Below are 18,550 nucleotides of genomic sequence, written 5' to 3'. Positions count from 1 at the left end.
ATTAAGCCGCTGCCTTCGGCTCAGGTCATGATCTCGGGGTCCTGGGATCGAGTCCCGCATCGGGCTCTCTGCTCAGCAGGGAGCCTGCTTCCCTCTATCTCTCTCTCTGCCTGCTTCTCCGTCTGCTTGTGATCTCTCTCTGTCAAATAAATAAATAAATAAAATCTTAAAAAAAAAAAAAAAGATTATCAATGCCTATAATTTCCCTTTAAAACCCACTTCTCTCTCTTGTCCTTCAATAACCATTCAGTTTTTTATTTTCTGGTAGAATAAAAATGGTATTAAAATAGTCCAAGATGGGCACTAACCTGCCAAAGGGACCTCCCCCCGAGAAGATATACCTGTGGCTACAATAATCAATGTATTATACTGTTTTAATATACTTTATATAAATATACTTTTAGTATACTTAATGTTTTAATACACTTTAATGTTTTAATCTTGGCTCTGGTTTGCTCTGGAATCTTTCATTAAATATTGTTAAGTATTTAAAATGCAGCTAAAAAACCAAAAACCCTGATAACCACTTTTTGAGTAGCTTAAAATTACAGAGAAAGCAATGGTTTAGAAGAAAGCAAAACCTAAAGCAAGGTTTAGTTACTGCCAGTCCAACTTCTAAAGATACCTTTCTTTGTAAAACATGTCCCAGATAGGCAGGACAACTGAAAATTCTCCTCTGCTTTATGAAAAAGAAAAGGCACCATTAGCAAATAGAAGTAAAAACATAGTAACAACCCCCCACCTTGGATTGCTTATAATTGAAAATATTCCTAAAATCATTGCCTGGCTAAAGTTAATATGGACAAATTATGCCAAAGTTGAAAAATATGTAAAAAGATTGGAAACAATAAACATCTACATTATGTCAGCTCCCATGCTAGGTACACTTACAAAAGGTCTTAATCTTTCGGAGGAAGTATCACAATTTAAAAATGAAACAAAATCTAGGTAGTAAAACAACAAAAAAAACATATCTAAATTACACCAAGTAAAAACCACCCCAGTATTTGATTCTCAGAACTGTTCCACCTCAAGGTAATTAAAGGACGCGGATTCAGAGCAAGAGTTGGGTAAATTGTAATTTTTTTATTGGAAAACAAATATACAACTTGGAATGGATTTGAGGCAAATTGTGCCATAAGCAGATTTTCTTTAAGTGGCTAAACAAAGTTTAAAAAGCAAGTAACAATAAAAGAAAATGTTTCTGGTACAGGACCAGCAGTACAAAAAAATAGTGTACGAGTACCTGGATAATACACCCGTTTTGCAATAGTGCAACTTTTAAGTACATATTGTTGACTGTCCATAGTCCACGCAGAGTTACAACTCCACACTTCAACAACAACATGCTGACAGTTCCTAAAGAAAACTACTTAAAAAAAAGGCATAACCCAGATGTTCCCTCATTTGACCAACTCCATCTAAGTTTAGATGTGCAGAAGGGCTTAGATATATCCAGAGTAAGCCACATGCAACATGTTACTTGATCAATTTTCTAAAATAAGGTTTCAGGACAATGACAGTAAGATAAGGGAAGAAAACATGGAGGAATGAAGTCCTAATTACTATACATGCATATTTTTTGACAGCAGGGGGGAACCTTTTACAGATAAGTTACAAACAAAGAAAAGGCAAATAAACAATTTTGTACAAGAAATTTAACACATTCTGTACAGTCTTCACTTTGCTGTCATCATTTGTACAAACTCTGAAAAAGAAGAAGTACACAAAAAGTTGCATCAATGGTAAAAGAATGACAAAACCAATCACATTATTCAATCTCTAAGCAATTTCCAATTTCCCTTTCTTTCCTCAAAAATAGACAGTATAGAATTGTCAAGCTTTGTCAAGGCCAGAACTTCATAAATCAAAATTACTTAGGATTGTTAATCAATAAACCAAATTAATGGTTTAGACAAGTTATTATAAAATAGAAGGATTTTTGCTCTTAAGTTTATTACAACATGGTAATTTTGAACTGACGCAGAAGTAAACGGTCTTAGACTATGGCTAATTAGAGGGAAAATAAATCCAATGAAGGAAGGAAAATCACCTTACTTTAATTTTGAGGTTTCTGAAATAAGTTTAAAGCTTTTCAAATTGTTCCACAATCATTATAAAAAGATTGTTTTAGCATAGTATGGAGCACCATGCTTCTCAAACTTTAAAATGCGTATGAAACTGTCCAGCAATCTTGTTAAAATGCAGAGATTCTAGGTATATGGTAGGACCTGATAGCAAACGGTTCTAAAAAGTCCTCAGATGATCGTGATTTTCCCTTATCTGTAGAAAATACTCTGAATAGCAAAAGGTTTGTAAATATAAAAACTTTTAGCATCTTTATTTGGCAGGAGTGGAGACACTAATTTTGACCTGGATATATATAAACACATACCTTGTACCTTAAAATCAAAGCACAGAATGAGGTAGTGAAAGATTTACCTTCATAGTTTACTTGACCATCACCATCAATATCTGCTTCCCTGATCATTTCATCAACCTCTTCATCTGTTAACTTCTCTCCCAGGTTTGTCATCACATGGCGAAGCTCTGCTGCACTAATATAGCCATTGCCATCCTAGAAAAAGTTTAGTAAGATACCTAAGTAAAATTATAGACTCAAGAGTTGGGTTGGAGGTTTAGTAAGTTTACAATAAACTTCACATTAGGGAGAAAAAGATACTTCAGACATACCAACCAAAACCAAACTATAGTTGACCAACAGATGGTCACTGAAAACAGCAGGATATCATACATTAAAATCACTGTTTCTGGTGCACCAGGGTGGCTCAGTCAGTTAAGTGTCTGCCTTTGGCTCAGGTCATGATCCCAGGGTCTTGGGATCAAGACCCAGGTCTGGCTACCTGCTCAGTGGGGGCATCTGCTTCTCCCTTTGCCCCTCCCCTCTCATGGATTCGCACTCTCTAATAAATAAATAAGAACTTAAAAAAATAAAACAAAATCGGTTTCTTAGTTCCAAAGTCAGTGATGCCTCCTTTGCCAAGATTTAACAAATCCAAAATTTAACAAATTTAACAAAATTTAACAAATCCAATCCCTGAATACCTACCTTATCAAACACACGGAATGCTTCTCTAATTTCTTCTTCACTGTCTGTGTCTTTCATTTTTCTTGCCATCATTGTCAGAAATTCCGGGAAGTCAATTGTGCCATTACCTGAAATGGTTTGTTTAGTTGTAAGAGTACTAACGAATTTAAATGCCCTCTTCAATTCCCCCTCCCCCAAAACCCAGTTTAAAAAAACTTACCATCAGCATCTACTTCATTAATCATGTCCTGTAACTCTGCTTCTGTGGGATTCTGCCCAAGAGACCTCATTACAGTTCCCAATTCCTTTGTTGTTATAGTTCCATCACCATCCTTGTCAAATAGTGAAAAAGCTTCTTTGAATTCTGTTTAAGAGACCATAATCCAAACATAAAGGTTAACAATAAAAACCTCCTAAATGCTAAATATTAATCAACTCTTAAAGCAAAGGTATATATGGAAGTAACACTTGAAACCAGCCTTTGATTCCTGAAGAATTATGTGGGAAAAACTTGCTATATTTCAAACATCTTTAGCTAATCATACCAATATATGCTCATACTGATCTATCGGCAAGTTTTTTTCACCTAAAATATTACAAAAGGACTCCAATACCTAGACCAGATAAAAGAAAAAATTATTTTAGGTTGAAGGAGGCAAAGAATCAAAGCCCCAAATGAGTGGCTTCCCTATTTTCTATTAAAGCTCAGAATATAAAAATAAGACTGGTACCTAACTGGCACCACCAGTACCTGGTACCCAACATCTGTTTCTATAGAACTATATGCATTATACTCAGAGTAAGCCTCAAAAATTAAAATTAAATCTCTTTAAAATCTACTAATTTAGGGGTGCCTGAGGGGTGGCTCAGTCATTAAGCGTCTGCATTGGGCTCAGGTTATGATCCCAGGGTTTGGGGATGGAGCCCCGCATCTGGTTCCCTACTCCACGGGAAGCCTGCTTCTCCCTCTCCCACATCCCCCTGCTTGTGTTCCCTCTCTTGCGGTGTCTCTGTCAAATAAATAAACAAAAACAAAAAACAACCTACAATTTAAGGGGCACACCTAGGAGGCTCAGTCAGTTACAAAACTGCCTTCAGCTCAGGTCGTAATACCAAGGGTCCTGGGATTGTGCTCCATGTTGGGCTCCCCGATCATCAACAGGGAGTCTGCTTCTCCCTCTCTCCCTCTGCCCCTGCTCGAGCTCTCGTTCACTCTCAAATAAATAAAATCTTAAAAACAAAACTACTAAATTAAGAACAACAAAAAAATACACCTCTAAACTTCAGAACAATATGCAACAGACCAATTGCCTTTTCTGACCTATAAAGAACTATCACCAAAAATCTACGATGATATTAACAATAGGATGATCAAGATATGAATGGCCAGTTTTAGCTAAGTATCGTATCACTGACAGCAAAGGTAATTTAGACCATTTTTAGGAATATAAAATCCCAAACTTTTAATATAGTTAAAACATCCTATTACATTTTAAAAATCATCTTGTGAAATTATGTTCCTTTTAATTCACCATTAGATTACATGGAAAGCTGTTGAAGCGGCGGTCTAGAATACCGGCATCCCCATTTATTTCATAAACTAAAGCAGAGATTAAATTTGGTAGTGCAAGGTCATATAAATGAACTAAAACACAATGGCAGTATTTTCTGGTAGGGTACTTTTTAAAAGCTATTAGACCCTTTTTAAGCAAACCCAAAACAGTTCCAAAGTTCACAGGGCTCAGCTCTCTCAATATATCTATACATTTGAAAGTATATACCTGACATGTTTAAGTGATAGTTTGCTTCCTCTTATATAGTCCAAAGCTATTTATTCCCCCCTACCTTTCTATCCTTTCTCCAATTCATATACACCCCAGTTTCAATCCATCATAATCTCTTCTCTGGACTCAACTACTCTTCCACTGATTTGCCATTAACATATGTCTCTTAGCTTAAAACTAAATTCAAACCTTGTGTTTTCTCTTACATGCCTGCCCTTATCTCCCCAAATCTTGGAAGCATCATTACTCATATATATCCTTTTCTTCTACCAATCCACTATTAAAATTACTTCCAGCTCCAACTCATCAAGTTGAAAATCCCAGTAACAACTTAGTTGCCCAATTAAACAAGTGTCTTTAAGTACATGAGGCCATACAGCACAGCTAAAAGTAGACTTTGGAATGCAACTTGTGTTTAATAATCCCAGCTCTGCTACTTACCAGTAAGTAGTGTAACCTAGGCAAGTTAAGTTACTAAACCTTTCCTATCTTAGCTTCATCATTTTTGTTAAATAGGAATAACTATACCTACCTTCCTAAGTTTACGAACTTAATTACTAAGCATAAAGCACTTAGAAGTAGGTCTGGGGCACCTGGGTGGTTCAGTGGGTTAAAGCCTCTGCCTTCCGCTCAGGTCATGATCTCAGGGTCCTGGGATCAAGCCCCGTATGGGGGGGGGGGGTCGTCTCTGCTCAGCAGGGAGCCTGCTCCCCCCTCCCACACCTGCCTCTCTGCCTACTTGTGATCTCTGTCAAATAAATAAAATCTTAAAAAAAAAAAAAAAAAAAAAGAAGTAGGTCTGGCAAGTAAATACTTAGTTAAGTGTTAAGAAAAAGATGACCTCACTTTCCTGCAGGATCCAAAACTATACTGAGAAACTCTAAACTTCTCTTGGCTTTCACAACAGTACCTCAGTTTACCTGCCTTACACTGCCAAAGACTCTTGCTCCTATTTATCTCTCACACGTAAATGTGATTAATTTTCTTCCTCTTTTCTACCACCTCTTATCTATGCCTACTCATAATGAAGCCTTCTTTAGTCTACTCCTCTATCTCAACATAATACAGTAGTTCCCTCACCCTTACCACAGTTTCGTTTTCTGCCTGTTCAGCTACCCATAGTGAACTGTAGTCCAGAAGCAGAGGATCCTTCTGGCATACCACAGGTCAACAGCAGCCTAACGCTATATCACAATGCCTACATCATTCACCTCACTTCATCTCATCTCCGAGGCATTTTACCATCCCACATAGTCACAAAAAGGGCAAGTACAGTATATGGTGAGAGACCACACTAGTATAACTTACATTATAGTATACTTTCACAATCATTACTGTTGTTCATCTATTATACCTAATTCACAAATACTGTATCATATGTGTGTGTGTATAGGAAAAACCAGTTTGGTACTCTCAGTGGTTTCAGGCATCCACTGGCATCTTAGAGCATACCTTCCCACCACAGACTGGGGAGGCGGGGTCTACCGTACCTTTATTTCTGACTTCCTACAGGATATGCCCCTTGGCTGACCCCAAGCGAGACTTATTAAAGTGAATTCTGTATTCCCCAACAATCCTAGGAATGCAAGCAAAACACGCTTTAACTTTCCCTGTGAAATATGTCAACAAGTCCTGTTGCATCCTCCCATTTCAATACTGCCTGATTATTTTTATCTCAACAAGCAGTATCTTATTTCATGGTCCCTCCTCTTTTGCCTAGACTATTACAATAGCCGTCTAACTGGGTTCTTTATTTAAAATTACCTACACAACTACCTGGGTCATATTACCTTTCTGGATTACCACATTCCTTTCTTACGTTTAAAATCTATTAACTGCTTAGCTTTAGACCGGGTTATCACTGACTAGTTGGTAGTTTACTACATTCAGTATTAACATAGTTCCATTCCATTTAAAACCATTTGTTTTCAGAGGCACTCCCCTGGTATCACAAGCTTAGTAGCAAACTACTGATTGATTTTATGAAATTAGCCTACGTTAACTAGATTGACTCAATGACAAAAACACATCAATAAATCCCACAAATAGAATTTGATGAAGACATTCCCATTTTACTCAGGGTTTTATTTTTCTTTTTTTCAACAGGATGTAGAAATACTGTCTAGAAATCCAAACAACTATTAGGGTTTGAACACATGCCATTTACCACCTAGTAACTTAGGCTACAAGAAAATCAAAGCACTGAGAAACATGGTTTTGTTTACATTACATTCGCTGCTATTAATACCTAGCTACAGGTATTAACACTACCATTACCAGCAAAAGTTTCCAATGTGTAACTAACTATAATCATTTTACTGTATGACTTAATTGTTAAGATGCAGAGTAAGTTTACAAATATGTATTCTTAATTTCAAGGAGTTTCACAGTATATTAACTTAAAAACAAACAAACAAACAAACAAAAACCTCCACACCCAGCATGGGGCCCAATGCAAGGCTTGAATTCACAACCCTGAGATCAAGTCCTGAGCTGAAATCAAGAGGTCAGATGCTTAACCAACAGAGCTACCTAGTTGCCCCTAAAATACATTAACTTTCGAAATGCTTGCTGGAGGGGCACCTAGGTGGCTCAGAGGGTTAAGCCTCTGCCTTCAGCTCAGGTCACGGTCTCAGGCCCCACATTAGGCTCTCTGCTCAGCAGGGAGCCTGCTTCTCCCTCTCTCTCTCTCTGACTACTTGTGATCTCTCTCTATGTCAAATAAATAAATAAAATCTAAAATAAGTAAATAAGGGCGCCTGGGTGGCTCAGTGGGCTAGGCCACTGCCTTCAGCTCAGTTCACGATCTCAGGGTCCTGGGATCGAGTCCCGCATCGGGCTCTCTGCTCAGCGGGGAGCCTGCTTCCTCCTCTCTCTGCCTGCCTCTCTGCCTACTTGTAATCTCTCTCTGTCAAATAAATAAATAAATCTTTAAAAAAAAAAAAGAATAAAATAAGTAAATAAATAAAATGCTGAAATAGTGAAAAGCAGAAAGACCATATCTATGCTATAACTATTAGTTATAAAGGTACAAGAAAGGAACAAATGTCAAGCATTATTCCAAATTTTTATCTGTATTTTTACACCAGAGCCAGAAATACCTGTAAAATTCCTTGAAATAAAACCCAAAAGTACAATTTAGGGGTGCCTGGGTGGCTCTGTCATTAAGCATCTGCCTTCACAGCTCAGGTCATGATCGGGGGTGTGTGTGTGTGTGTGTGTGTGTGTGTGTGTGTGGGTGTGTTTGTGTGTGTGTGTGTGTGCGCGCGCACGCGCGCCTGTGATCAGGTCATGATCCCGGGGTGTGTGTGTGTGTGTGTGCCTGTGATCAGCCCCGCATGGGGCTACCTGCTGCTCCCTCTCCCACTCCCCCCAGCTTGTATTCCTTCTCTCTCAAATAAATAAAATCTTAAAAAAAAAAAAAAAAAAAAAGAGTATAATTTAAATTCACCTGTCCTTACAGCTCCCTACCTTACTTTATAACTGGTATAATCTTTATGTATAGAAGCATGCCATTCTTAACTATAATTCCCAGGAATGACTTGAATCAAATGTCTGTTTACCAACTTCCATTTATTTAGAAAATTCTGAACCTAATAATCTCTTAAAGGACATGTATCAGACTTTTGTTGGCACTATGTAAATTGAGTAAGGTTATCTTTCAAGTTAGGTTTTACTCCTACACTGTACCTTTAAGAAAGAAAAACTCTTGTAGGTTTTTCCTATTAGACCCCTAGGTGTCAAGCACCAACAACTATGACATCATGGCAGAATTATGAGCAAAATTAACTAGTGATGTCACAGTGGACACTTCTGGATTGCTCTTTAAGAATAAGTAATATAAACAATTCTAGTAACTTCATCTAAACAAAATATGCTTTTTCTAGACCAAGTTATTTGCTGTTAGTAGACTTTCTAAACAAATCTGTAGTAGTAATGATTATCATATAAAGTTAAAATAGTTTAAAAAGAACCTTAGTATATTCAATGCTGATTTATCTATGAAGTTTGTAAGTACTTTGTTTTTTGGTAAAGATTCTAAGATGCTACTGATTACCACCAATTACAATTTATCAGAATAAAGAAAGTAATTTGCCTCCACCTCAAAGGTGGACACAAACAATGGAGGCAGAATAATTCTTAGGACAGGGTAGGTAGTGTTCTGGAACATTTTTTTGTTGTCACACACAACAAAGAAGTGTATCCATTTTTCAGTCCCTACTATGTGGGAGGCACCGGGGATAGAAGAGGCAGCAAAAAGATCCCTGATAGCACAGGGTTTTACTTCAGCAGTATAAAAGTTTTGACTCCTTTAAAGGTTCACTAAAACCTGGGGTACCAGGAATGATTTTAAAAGCCCAAGAAAATGCAGGGTAAGGAAAGAATCCAGAACAGATTTTCCCCCATCCCCACTGGAAATTTAAGTATACGATGAGAGCCAACAAAAACACCAAATTTATCTTTAAATAAATGTTCCAGTGAACTACTAGTAGTATTCTTTATGAAAATGCTATCAGTCTTTGAAGACCGATTCTCTTGAATTTAAAAGATACATGGTTTTTTAAAAAAATAGTTGTATGTGTGTTTGGGAGTGCAATAATGGGCACCAACTATGTAACAGATACCTTAATGTGAAAATGCTGTGCTATCTACAGCAGGGACAACTACTTGGTTGGGAACACCAAGAAATGAAAAGTAAAGAGGGAGGCCAAAAGTAATAGAAAAGTTAATAGTTTAAGCCTGGATATATGAATCAGCTTGTCACTTCCGGTAGGCTACATTAACAAAATAATTTTTTAAAAGTTTTAGAATTTACATGTCACAGATACATTAAAATAGTATAAAAGAACAAAGAAATTAGTTCCAAAGCTCTGCTTCGGTTCTTCAACACTCAGTACATGCAATTTATCAACCCTAGAAACCAAATCCCAGATTTAAGTCAAATTCACACAATCAGTAAAAATAAAATCTGCTTACATTTGGTCCTTCATGCTAACAGCTTCCTACTTTATATAGTCCTATCGGGTTGTATTTGTAATATTTGAGAAGATTAGTGATTTCTGGGTCCTCCAAATTTGTTTACGTGGAGAGGAGGGCTTACTTTAAATGGGCTATATATAGTTGAGTTCCAACTGGGATTTTCAGTATTCTCTATCATTAATAAAAAAGAAAAAAAGAAAAAAGAAAAAAGAAAGCTTTAGTGCTTTTGAACACTTCTAACTTCTTGCCTACCAGGAAGCTGTGGTAGTTAAAACTGCTTGATGCTTGTGTTAATAAAAGTCTAAAGAGAGTAAAAGAAGAGTCTGAAAAGCATTTCAACACTACAAGGAACTAAAAAAGGAAGAAAATCCTTTAGTGAGTTTCCCTAGTATTTTGAGGTTAACCAGCCATCTCAAAGTGTTAGAATAAAATCAAAAGTACCAATGATTAATGTTATAGCATAAAGACAATATGACATCAAGTTTTACATAACTTCATACATTTCCATGACAAACCAAAGGAGACACGATTTAATTAATTATTTTTTAAGTTTATTTTTAAGGATTTTATTTATTTAGTTGACAAATAGACACACAGGGAGAGAGGGACAGAAGCAGGGGGAGTGGGAGAGGGACAAGCAGGCTTGTCTTATGTGGGCGGTGATCCCAGGACTCTGGGATCATGACCTGAGCTGAAGGCAGAAGCTTAACAACTGAGCCACCCAGGCGCCCCAGGAGACAAGATTTAAAAAGCTCATTTCAACAGATGCTACTGTTCCTTCCTTAAGACAAAATTCAACATACTATACATTTAGAAAACAGAACGGTATCTTCTGCATCTAAGTTTTTCTCTAGAGATAATGATTATTCCTGACTGATTCTACATACAGTTCTAAGGTTAAAATATTAGCTACTTTGAACTGGGGTAAATTCAATGTTCCCTCTGGGATTCAACACTTCAAATTACCTATTAATTACTACTTGGCTCTTTTTTTCTTGTGAAGAGTAATTTGGAGTTGCAGTGTTAAAAACTGCCCAGAATTCATGTTTTCAAGATAATCTTCAAGGAAAAACAAAGACCACCACCACCAAGTTCCAAAGTATACCCGCACGTAGCCTAAAACCTTGCCTTTCATTACAGTCAGCCCCATATATCTCCCAAAGGCAAGCATACCTTCTCATTTGTCAAAGCAGGTTGAATTACTATATTACATTACACCACTTGTTATTATCTATTACATAGACTAAAGTCTATGTAATTTTTTCATAAAGGTATCTTACTTCGACACTGGCCATTCGATTTATAATAAAATCCAATGGATACCACTTAGCAAAGTATTTCTTACCTGCAATCTGCTCTTCAGTCAGTTGGTCAGCCTACAAAGAGATCACAAAGACAGGTATGCAGATGAGCAGTTAAATTAAGAATCAAGTTTAAAAACCTTCAAGGTTCACCTTTTACCATGAATTACATTTAGCATAACACTCCTTAGTACTAGCAACATACATAGGTAGAAAATGAATTATCTTTTAAGGTAGAAAACACATATTAAGTTGATAGATTTATCTTCAAAGCTAAGCGATGCTGACCAAGTTTAATACTTAAATCCCAACTATTATTTTAGAATACACATCAAAGTTTCAATTTCACACAAATTGGGGGGAAAAAGCAATTTGGCATAGTAGAAAATTTAAAGAAGTTGTTATTCTTCTAAAGCAAGGAGAGAATCCAACAAAAACATGGTTTCCTTTCTCAAAGTTAAGATACCTAAACTTTTCACCTTTTTTGGTAAATAAAAAACAGTATTAACAGAAATTATCAGAAATCTTCACTGAACCAAAAATAATGTCCAAGAATTACACTCAAAGTTACCCCTATAAATGGTTAAACACATCATGTGGACATGAGAATGGTCTTCCAAACCTGAAACAAAAAACAAACCAGTAACACTAAGCAAAAATCCAAGCTGTCCTGGTTGGGGAAACATGAAAGCTACCAGTTTTTACTTCTCACCTGGCAGGCAAATTTAAAGAATCAGGATTCCCAACATTTGAACTAAATTATTTACTAAATATTAAGTCCAGCCGTTCATTTTCTCTTGGACTTTTGGAATCCCAATGTGTGCCTAAAGTTTGTGATTTTTTAGCACAGAGAGAAGAGTTATTTTTGCTAAAAGGAAAAAAAGACCAGGCATTTCCTAAAGCCTTTTACAGATACTGTTTTTATTCAATCTTCACAATAACCCTCTAATGGTATCATTATCCCCTATAGGTTCAGGTTAAATTTCAGGGAGGATAAAATAATTAGTAACTAGTTTTAAATACTAGAATTAAATTAGAATTTAAACACAAAGGTGTCAGATGTATTCACTGCCTGTAAGTTTCAAATGCAGAGCACCATAATATATAATAACATATCTGCAAAATACCAAGGCTCCTTTTTCCTCATGTGGCCTTCATCTTTGGACATTTCACCACTTAGCAGTACAAAAACCCATGAAGCAACTGCTTATATGGTACTAGCACTAATTAGATCCAGTCTTCTAATATTCTTACCTATATGGAATCAAGCATTCTGTGATTAATCCATTCATTTATTAGTATGAAAGAATAAACACTGCCTGGTTTCACTCTTTTTTAAAGACTACCTTAATGAAAAGTAGCATCACATTTTTCTAGGGGACAACATGAGAAAATTTAGGAAGGAACCCGCAAAGCGCAAGTTTCTTTCCCCACTCAACACAATTTTGATTTGACCTCAATGCAAACTCAACTTGTTTCTATTTTAAAAAAGGGGGGAAAAAAAACAGGCCCCAAAGGCCTGGTAACTTAAAATTGAAGAGGCAATAATTAAGTTCAAATGCAGGAGTTAAAGAAAAGAAGATCTACTTTTAACCTTCCAAATCCCAATCTTCCATCTGATATAACATCAGTCATCCAATTGTTTTCCCTAAGAAGTTAAGATTTAAAACACGGTAAATCCAGACTTGATATCTGCTTTGTTAGAGGCTATAAAGGATTTACTTCTGATTCCATTTTGCAAGACTTTTATCATTTCTGGAAAAAGGGCAACATGGCAGAGTTGGGGGAAAAAGCATAGCGTTTTGTATCGTTGCTGGACATACTAGTATCCTAGCTCTTCCACTTAAAAAGCCACATGACCTTGGACATGTTACTCTACCTCTCATAAGTCCATTTCATCCATACAGTATTAGTATCTACCTTACAAGGTTATTGTGCAGAAAGAGAAGCTACTTCTACATAAAGTAAAACTCTTTGAACCCAAAGAGTTCAGTGATAATTATTTTATATATATTAACTAATCAAAGAACCTACAATGTTAAATATGAACTTGACTAGTTCAACTTCCACACAGTAAACAGACATGCATGGCATCATCAACTCTTGCTTCAGAGAATAGCAGGGTCCACATTAAAGATCTTACAGAGACTGTATTATATGCAGGAATTTTGAATTTTATTCTTCCTGCTATACTTTCGTCTTTTATCCCAGTCGTCTGTATACCAGATCTCTTCTTATGAAATACTTAAGGGGACCAAAATATACAAATAAACATGTGTGCTTTGCTTCTCATATAATATGGAGATGCCTATTTTAAACTTACCCTTTCTAGGAAGTTATTAAGTTTAAAATGTTTCACTGCTACATGGAATTTATTTCTTAATTTCACTCTTAACATTCATTTATAACTAAGCATTGCATAACATTGTCTATTGTCTTTTCTAGATATCAGAATATAAAATTAAACATCATGAACAATAAATATTTGTTAACCACCTTAAAAACGAAACAAAAACCCAGCAAACCTACCACTGTTCCATGCTATCTTTTTTTTAAGATTTTATTTATTTGAGGGGCGCCTGAGTGGCTCAGTGGGTTAATCCTCTGCCTTTGGCTCAGGTCATGGTCTCAGGGTCCTGAGATCAAGCCCCGCATCCGGCTCTCTGCTCAGCAAAGAGCCTGCTCCTCCACCCCCAACCTGTCTCTCCATCTACTTGTGATCTCTGTCTGTCAAATAAAATCTTAAAAAAAAAAAAAAAGATATTACTTGATAGGAGAGAGAGAGAGATAGATCACAAGTAGGCAGAGAGGCAGGCAGAGAGAGTGGGGGAAGAAGGCTCCCCGCTAATCAGAGAGCCCCACTGGGGGTCCATCCCAGGACCCTGGGACCATGACCCAAGCCGATGGCAGAGGCTTATCCCACTGAGTCACCAAGGCGCCCCTGTTCCATGTATGATTTAAGATGAGAATAAATTTACATGAACTGAAAGCACAAGGTGCAGCAGCCCAGGGACAGATGTGGCAGGTGAAAACAGTTTAGGAGACTTAGTTAAGCAGAATGTATGGAAGGCACAGTATGTATGAAAGCTGAAGGAAGGACTGCTATGTGCAGGAAGGGAAAGTGTTGTTCTCTCAACAGGGGGGGTAGGGGTGGATTTGGGGAAGATGCATTTATATTAAAGTTAGGAAGAAAAGGACGGAAAAGGATGCTAGCTATAAAACAAAACTTTAAAATTACCCAATTTTGCTTGGAAAGTCAAAATTTAATGGTCCCACACCATCTTGTCCAGCTCTCCGCCTCTAGCCAGACACAATCTTAGAAAAATTCACAAATGAGCGGTAGCCCAGTTGGTTAAGTGACGGCTCCTGATTTCAGCACAGGTCATCATCTCAGGGTTGTGACTGTGTCCCATCTCACTGCTGGGTATGGAGACTGCTTAAGATTCTCTCCCTTTGCCCCTTCCCACCCAAAATAAAAGAAAAATTCACAGAAAAACTTCAAGGAATAAGCTATCAAACAGAATGCTAAGTTACAAAGCCTTAAAAATGTTCCTCAATTTTGCTTGCAATGTTGTTGTTGTTTTTTTTACAACTAATCCAGAGCTCAAGGCTTGAAAATAAACTTTACCAACGGAGTTAAGATTAAGGCCTTTAAGAGGCAAAACTACACCACTCCTTAGCACTCTAATTTTTAAGTCTGTTCCAACTACATGCAAATAAATTTGGTTTTTATTTCTGTCTATGGAGAGTGCCATTTTCTTAGTTAGAAGAACTGGAAGAATTATACTTCTGGGAAAACTCGAGCTCATTAACACGTGTGTTTATCTCCGTGAAGAATAATCCACTAGAGAGATGACTAGTTCTTATTCCTGTATTTCTACAATTGATAGACTTCCTTCTCCTGTTCATCACTCCAGAGAAAGCTTCCAGCCATTAGTACACTCGCAGGTTCCACACCAGACCAACTGAGTTAGAATCTGCATTTTGAAGAACCCTACGTGATTTGTAAACACTGAGAAACATTAACCTATCTTCACGTGTGATCTGAAGAGTGAATGCATTATGTACCTATCAAAGCAGATATGGATATTCCTGGAGTTTATCTAGTAAATGGCAGTTTAAAAAAATCCAAAATTCTTATCTGAATAAATGTACGAAGCCACAGGTTTAAATCGGAACACAAACTTCTAGCTTTCATTCATTCCTCTTTATTTCAAAGTTCTATTTAGATAAAACAATGCCTTCATTAATTTTTATTTATTTATTTATTTAAATTTCAGAAGTCAGGATATGTCCTACCTGTATTAAAAAGCAGCCTTTAAATTATTTCAGTAGAATTAACAGATACCTTAATTCTGACAGAACAGAACGTACTATATATCACTGATCAAAAGAAAAACCATCAGGACAAATTAATTACTTCACAGAAATTAAGACCTTTACTAAAGGCCTACTCTGATCATTGTACCTAAATCTAGAACTTTCTATGTATTTTTAATAGGGCCACAGTGAAGTTCCTCAGTGTAACACAAACTGATCTACTTGCAATTTGATACAATAATGATGACTTTGACAAGCACAAAACTTTCTACTTCTTCGTATCTCTTACTTACCATCTGGGCCCCAAATCTTAAAGCGATCCTTGGCTCTTTCAATGCACTTGTACTTGTAACACTTACATGTAAACCCAAGAGCTATCTGAACAATCTTGTTCTGCTTCCACACAAACTCATTCTTTAACTTAGAGACTTCATTTTAAATCTCCCAAGTCTTATAATTATCAAGTTACCTTATGACAACTTCCAACTTAATTTTACTTAACAATGACTAGCAACTAGCAATGAAAACCCCCAAAGCACCAATAATGTAAACAGTAACTACAGAAGCTTATCACTGGTAAAGGACCATGAAAAGTGTCGATACAAACTATATGCAACATATGAAAATCTACTGAATTCCCGGTTCAAGTATCAGACTGATTAGGTAAAAAATTTACCATTCATTTAAAAACATTTTTTAAAAATTTACTGCACAATTCAGAACCTTGATTACATATGCATAATGTATACCTTGTTTCAACTAAAAAGTAGATTCAACTAGTATGTTCAAAATCAGAATGAAATAATTTAAAATATCAAAATAGAACGAATGCATCAAACTTGAGTGAACACTAACTAGTTTTATCCAAGGTGAACTCCTCTCCCCACACCCATACAGGCTGGAGGTTTCAGTTGGCAAGAATTCTCAACTCCTCTGTTTAAGATGTCACCTTGCCTTCTGGACACACCCATCGCTGTAACCACTTGGCAGACGGAAACAAAAAGTAGGTACTGCAAATTACCGCCGTCATTAGGGTTAGAAAACCAGGAGTTCCGGTCTCAAGTGACAGGAAATGCTTTTTAAGATTCCCTGCTCCTTCTGCCCCCGGTATACTCTTCTATCACCACAGTACTTGACAGCCATTACTATTTAAGAGAATTGAACTGCACGTTACCATGGTCTGGCGTTTTCTGGACGGAAATACGACTCATTTTCAAGGGAACTGGAGCAGGGGCAATGCTGTGATTATAGTTCTTTAACATTAGGAGTGCACGTGAGTACTTAAGAATAGGATATAGACACTGGCCTTTTCAACTGTTACGGCAGGATAAAAGCGACTTTCACAACAGAACGTCAGTCACCCCAAAGCTTGCTTTTGGCAGGTGACTAGAAAAAGCATTTCAGACCCAAACTGGAGCTGACGACTTTCTCTAGTCAGATGCGCACTCTGAGCGTGCGCCAGACTTCGGGTATAAAGCTCGTTTCCTTCAACGACAAAGCCACATTTTTTCTCATGTCCAGGCTGGGTAGTGGAAGGCCCCAGGGCCCCAAATGGAGTGGGAAAGATCAGGGTCCACCGAGCTTCCTTCTCGCCACCGGAGGGGGATGGGAAACTGCCGAAGCCGCCCTCCCCCACCCATCCCCAACTCACAGGCCCCGCACTGCCGCGGGCAGCCGAGACCTCCGCAGCCCTGCAGGTGCCAGCACAGCAGCTGGGGCGCGAGGCGAGCCGAGCGGGCGGCGGCCCCGCCCCGCCCCCCGGCCGCTCCCCGCGCCGCGCGGGCTCGGCCCACACAGCGCGCCGCGCCCGCTCGCGCGCCCCCCGCCCCCGGCACGCGGGGGATGCGGGCTAACGGCGGCGCTGGCGCTCGCCCGGGGCCTCGCGCTCCCTTCCCGCCCCCTCGGCGCATGGCGGCCGAAAGCGGACAAAGGCGCTTCCTGGCGCCAGCACAAACCGTCCGTTGGGCTTTTGAATCAGGCCCCGGCACCGACCTTTCGAGATGCCCGACCAGCAGCTTTTGCCCTCCCGCTCTCCCCCCCGCCCCTTCCACTTTCCCGTCTCCACCATGTGCTGGGCTGCCCCCCCCCAACTCCCGATTCATCACCCTCACCCAGCCAAGCCCCCGAGGAGCTTCAGCTCCTCGAAGGCAATGATCCCGGCCCCCGTAACGCTAAGGGACTCCTCTCCGAGGAGAATGAGGATGGGAGAGCACCTGCGACGTAACCGCCGCAGTGCCCCGGTCTCTTTCGCGCCATCCCTCTGGCGAAGACCACTCCTGAGGGATGTAGGGGAGCAGCGTCCCCTTTCTTTAACAAATCTGCTTCAGCCTTGTCCCCCCTCCGGCCAAGCGCCGGCAGCTTAGAGACACACTCACCATGCTGCAAGCGCTACCGGTCTCCAAGAAGCTACCACACAACCACTCAGCTCGCTCGACCCACTCGGACTAATTCTCCTCCTCCGCCCCCAGCGCCTCATAAACACCTCCCTCCGCCAGATCCCTCCGCCGCATGCCAGATAACGGAACATCGCAAACGAGTTCCGGCAAACCCCCTCCTCTCTAACTCTTCTCGGGACTCCTTTATCCACTGTTATTTACTCGACGAAGCAAGAGATAAAGGAAAGCGGGCGAACGAATGACGTAAGTGGGTTTCACTCCCCAGCGAGCCAGTTTAAAGGCCGAGGGAGTCGCGCCTGAGGGGCGCTACTTTGCGGCGCGGAGGAGCATCATAGTGGCGACTCGATCTCCGATGATCGTTGAACCGGCCTCTGATTGGCTGGTTCGTACCTGCAATGCGTCACTCGGGATCGCAGCAGCCGCCGCCGGGACGCGGTGCGGCTTCTGCCGTTGCTACTCTGGCCGCGCTGTCCTGGCAACTGCGCCAGGCGGCAGAGTCGCTTCCTTTGCGTTTGGCCGCAGAATCTTCCTCCTCCATCCCTCCTTCCCTCCCGCACTCCTACACACACTTTCCCGCCCCTTGTGCAGGGGTAGGCGAGAACACCTAGGGCAAGTAAAGATTGACGCAGAAAGACCGCAGGAAACCTGTACCCCGCGCTCAGCCTCTCGGCCTTGTGGAGGCCACAAATTTTTCATTTTACTCCCTCACAAAACCAATAA

General features: G+C 39.3%; 1 protein-coding gene across 1 annotated transcript; it reads right to left on the bottom strand.

The window, feature by feature from the left end:
- Positions 1–1,066: 1,066 nt before the first annotated feature.
- Positions 1,067–17,928, bottom strand: CALM2 (calmodulin 2). The gene is made up of 6 exons (XM_032351841.1): positions 17,810–17,928; positions 11,159–11,189; positions 3,270–3,413; positions 3,071–3,177; positions 2,443–2,578; positions 1,067–1,708 (listed from the first exon to the last, which is right to left on the bottom strand). The coding sequence occupies exons 1-6, from the start codon at positions 17,810–17,812 to the stop codon at positions 1,680–1,682; spliced, it is 450 nt and encodes a 149-aa protein (XP_032207732.1). The 5' UTR covers positions 17,813–17,928; the 3' UTR covers positions 1,067–1,679.
- Between the last annotated feature and the right edge of the window lie 622 nt (positions 17,929–18,550).

The sequence above is a fragment of the Mustela erminea genome, chromosome 7 (assembly GCF_009829155.1).
Source record: "Mustela erminea isolate mMusErm1 chromosome 7, mMusErm1.Pri, whole genome shotgun sequence".
NCBI lineage: Eukaryota > Metazoa > Chordata > Mammalia > Carnivora > Mustelidae > Mustela > Mustela erminea.
The sequence above is the reverse complement of the archived record's forward strand: the minus strand, read 5'-3'. Positions and strand labels throughout refer to the sequence as shown.

Coding starts and splice junctions, on each gene's coding strand:
- CALM2 (XM_032351841.1), bottom strand. Junction 2,579..3,070: donor CATTCCGTGTGTTTGATAAG/GTAGGTATTCAG, acceptor AACTTTTTCTAG/GATGGCAATGGCTATATTAG. Junction 1,709..2,442: donor TGGTCAAGTAAACTATGAAG/GTAAATCTTTCA, acceptor CTTCTTTTTCAG/AGTTTGTACAAATGATGACA.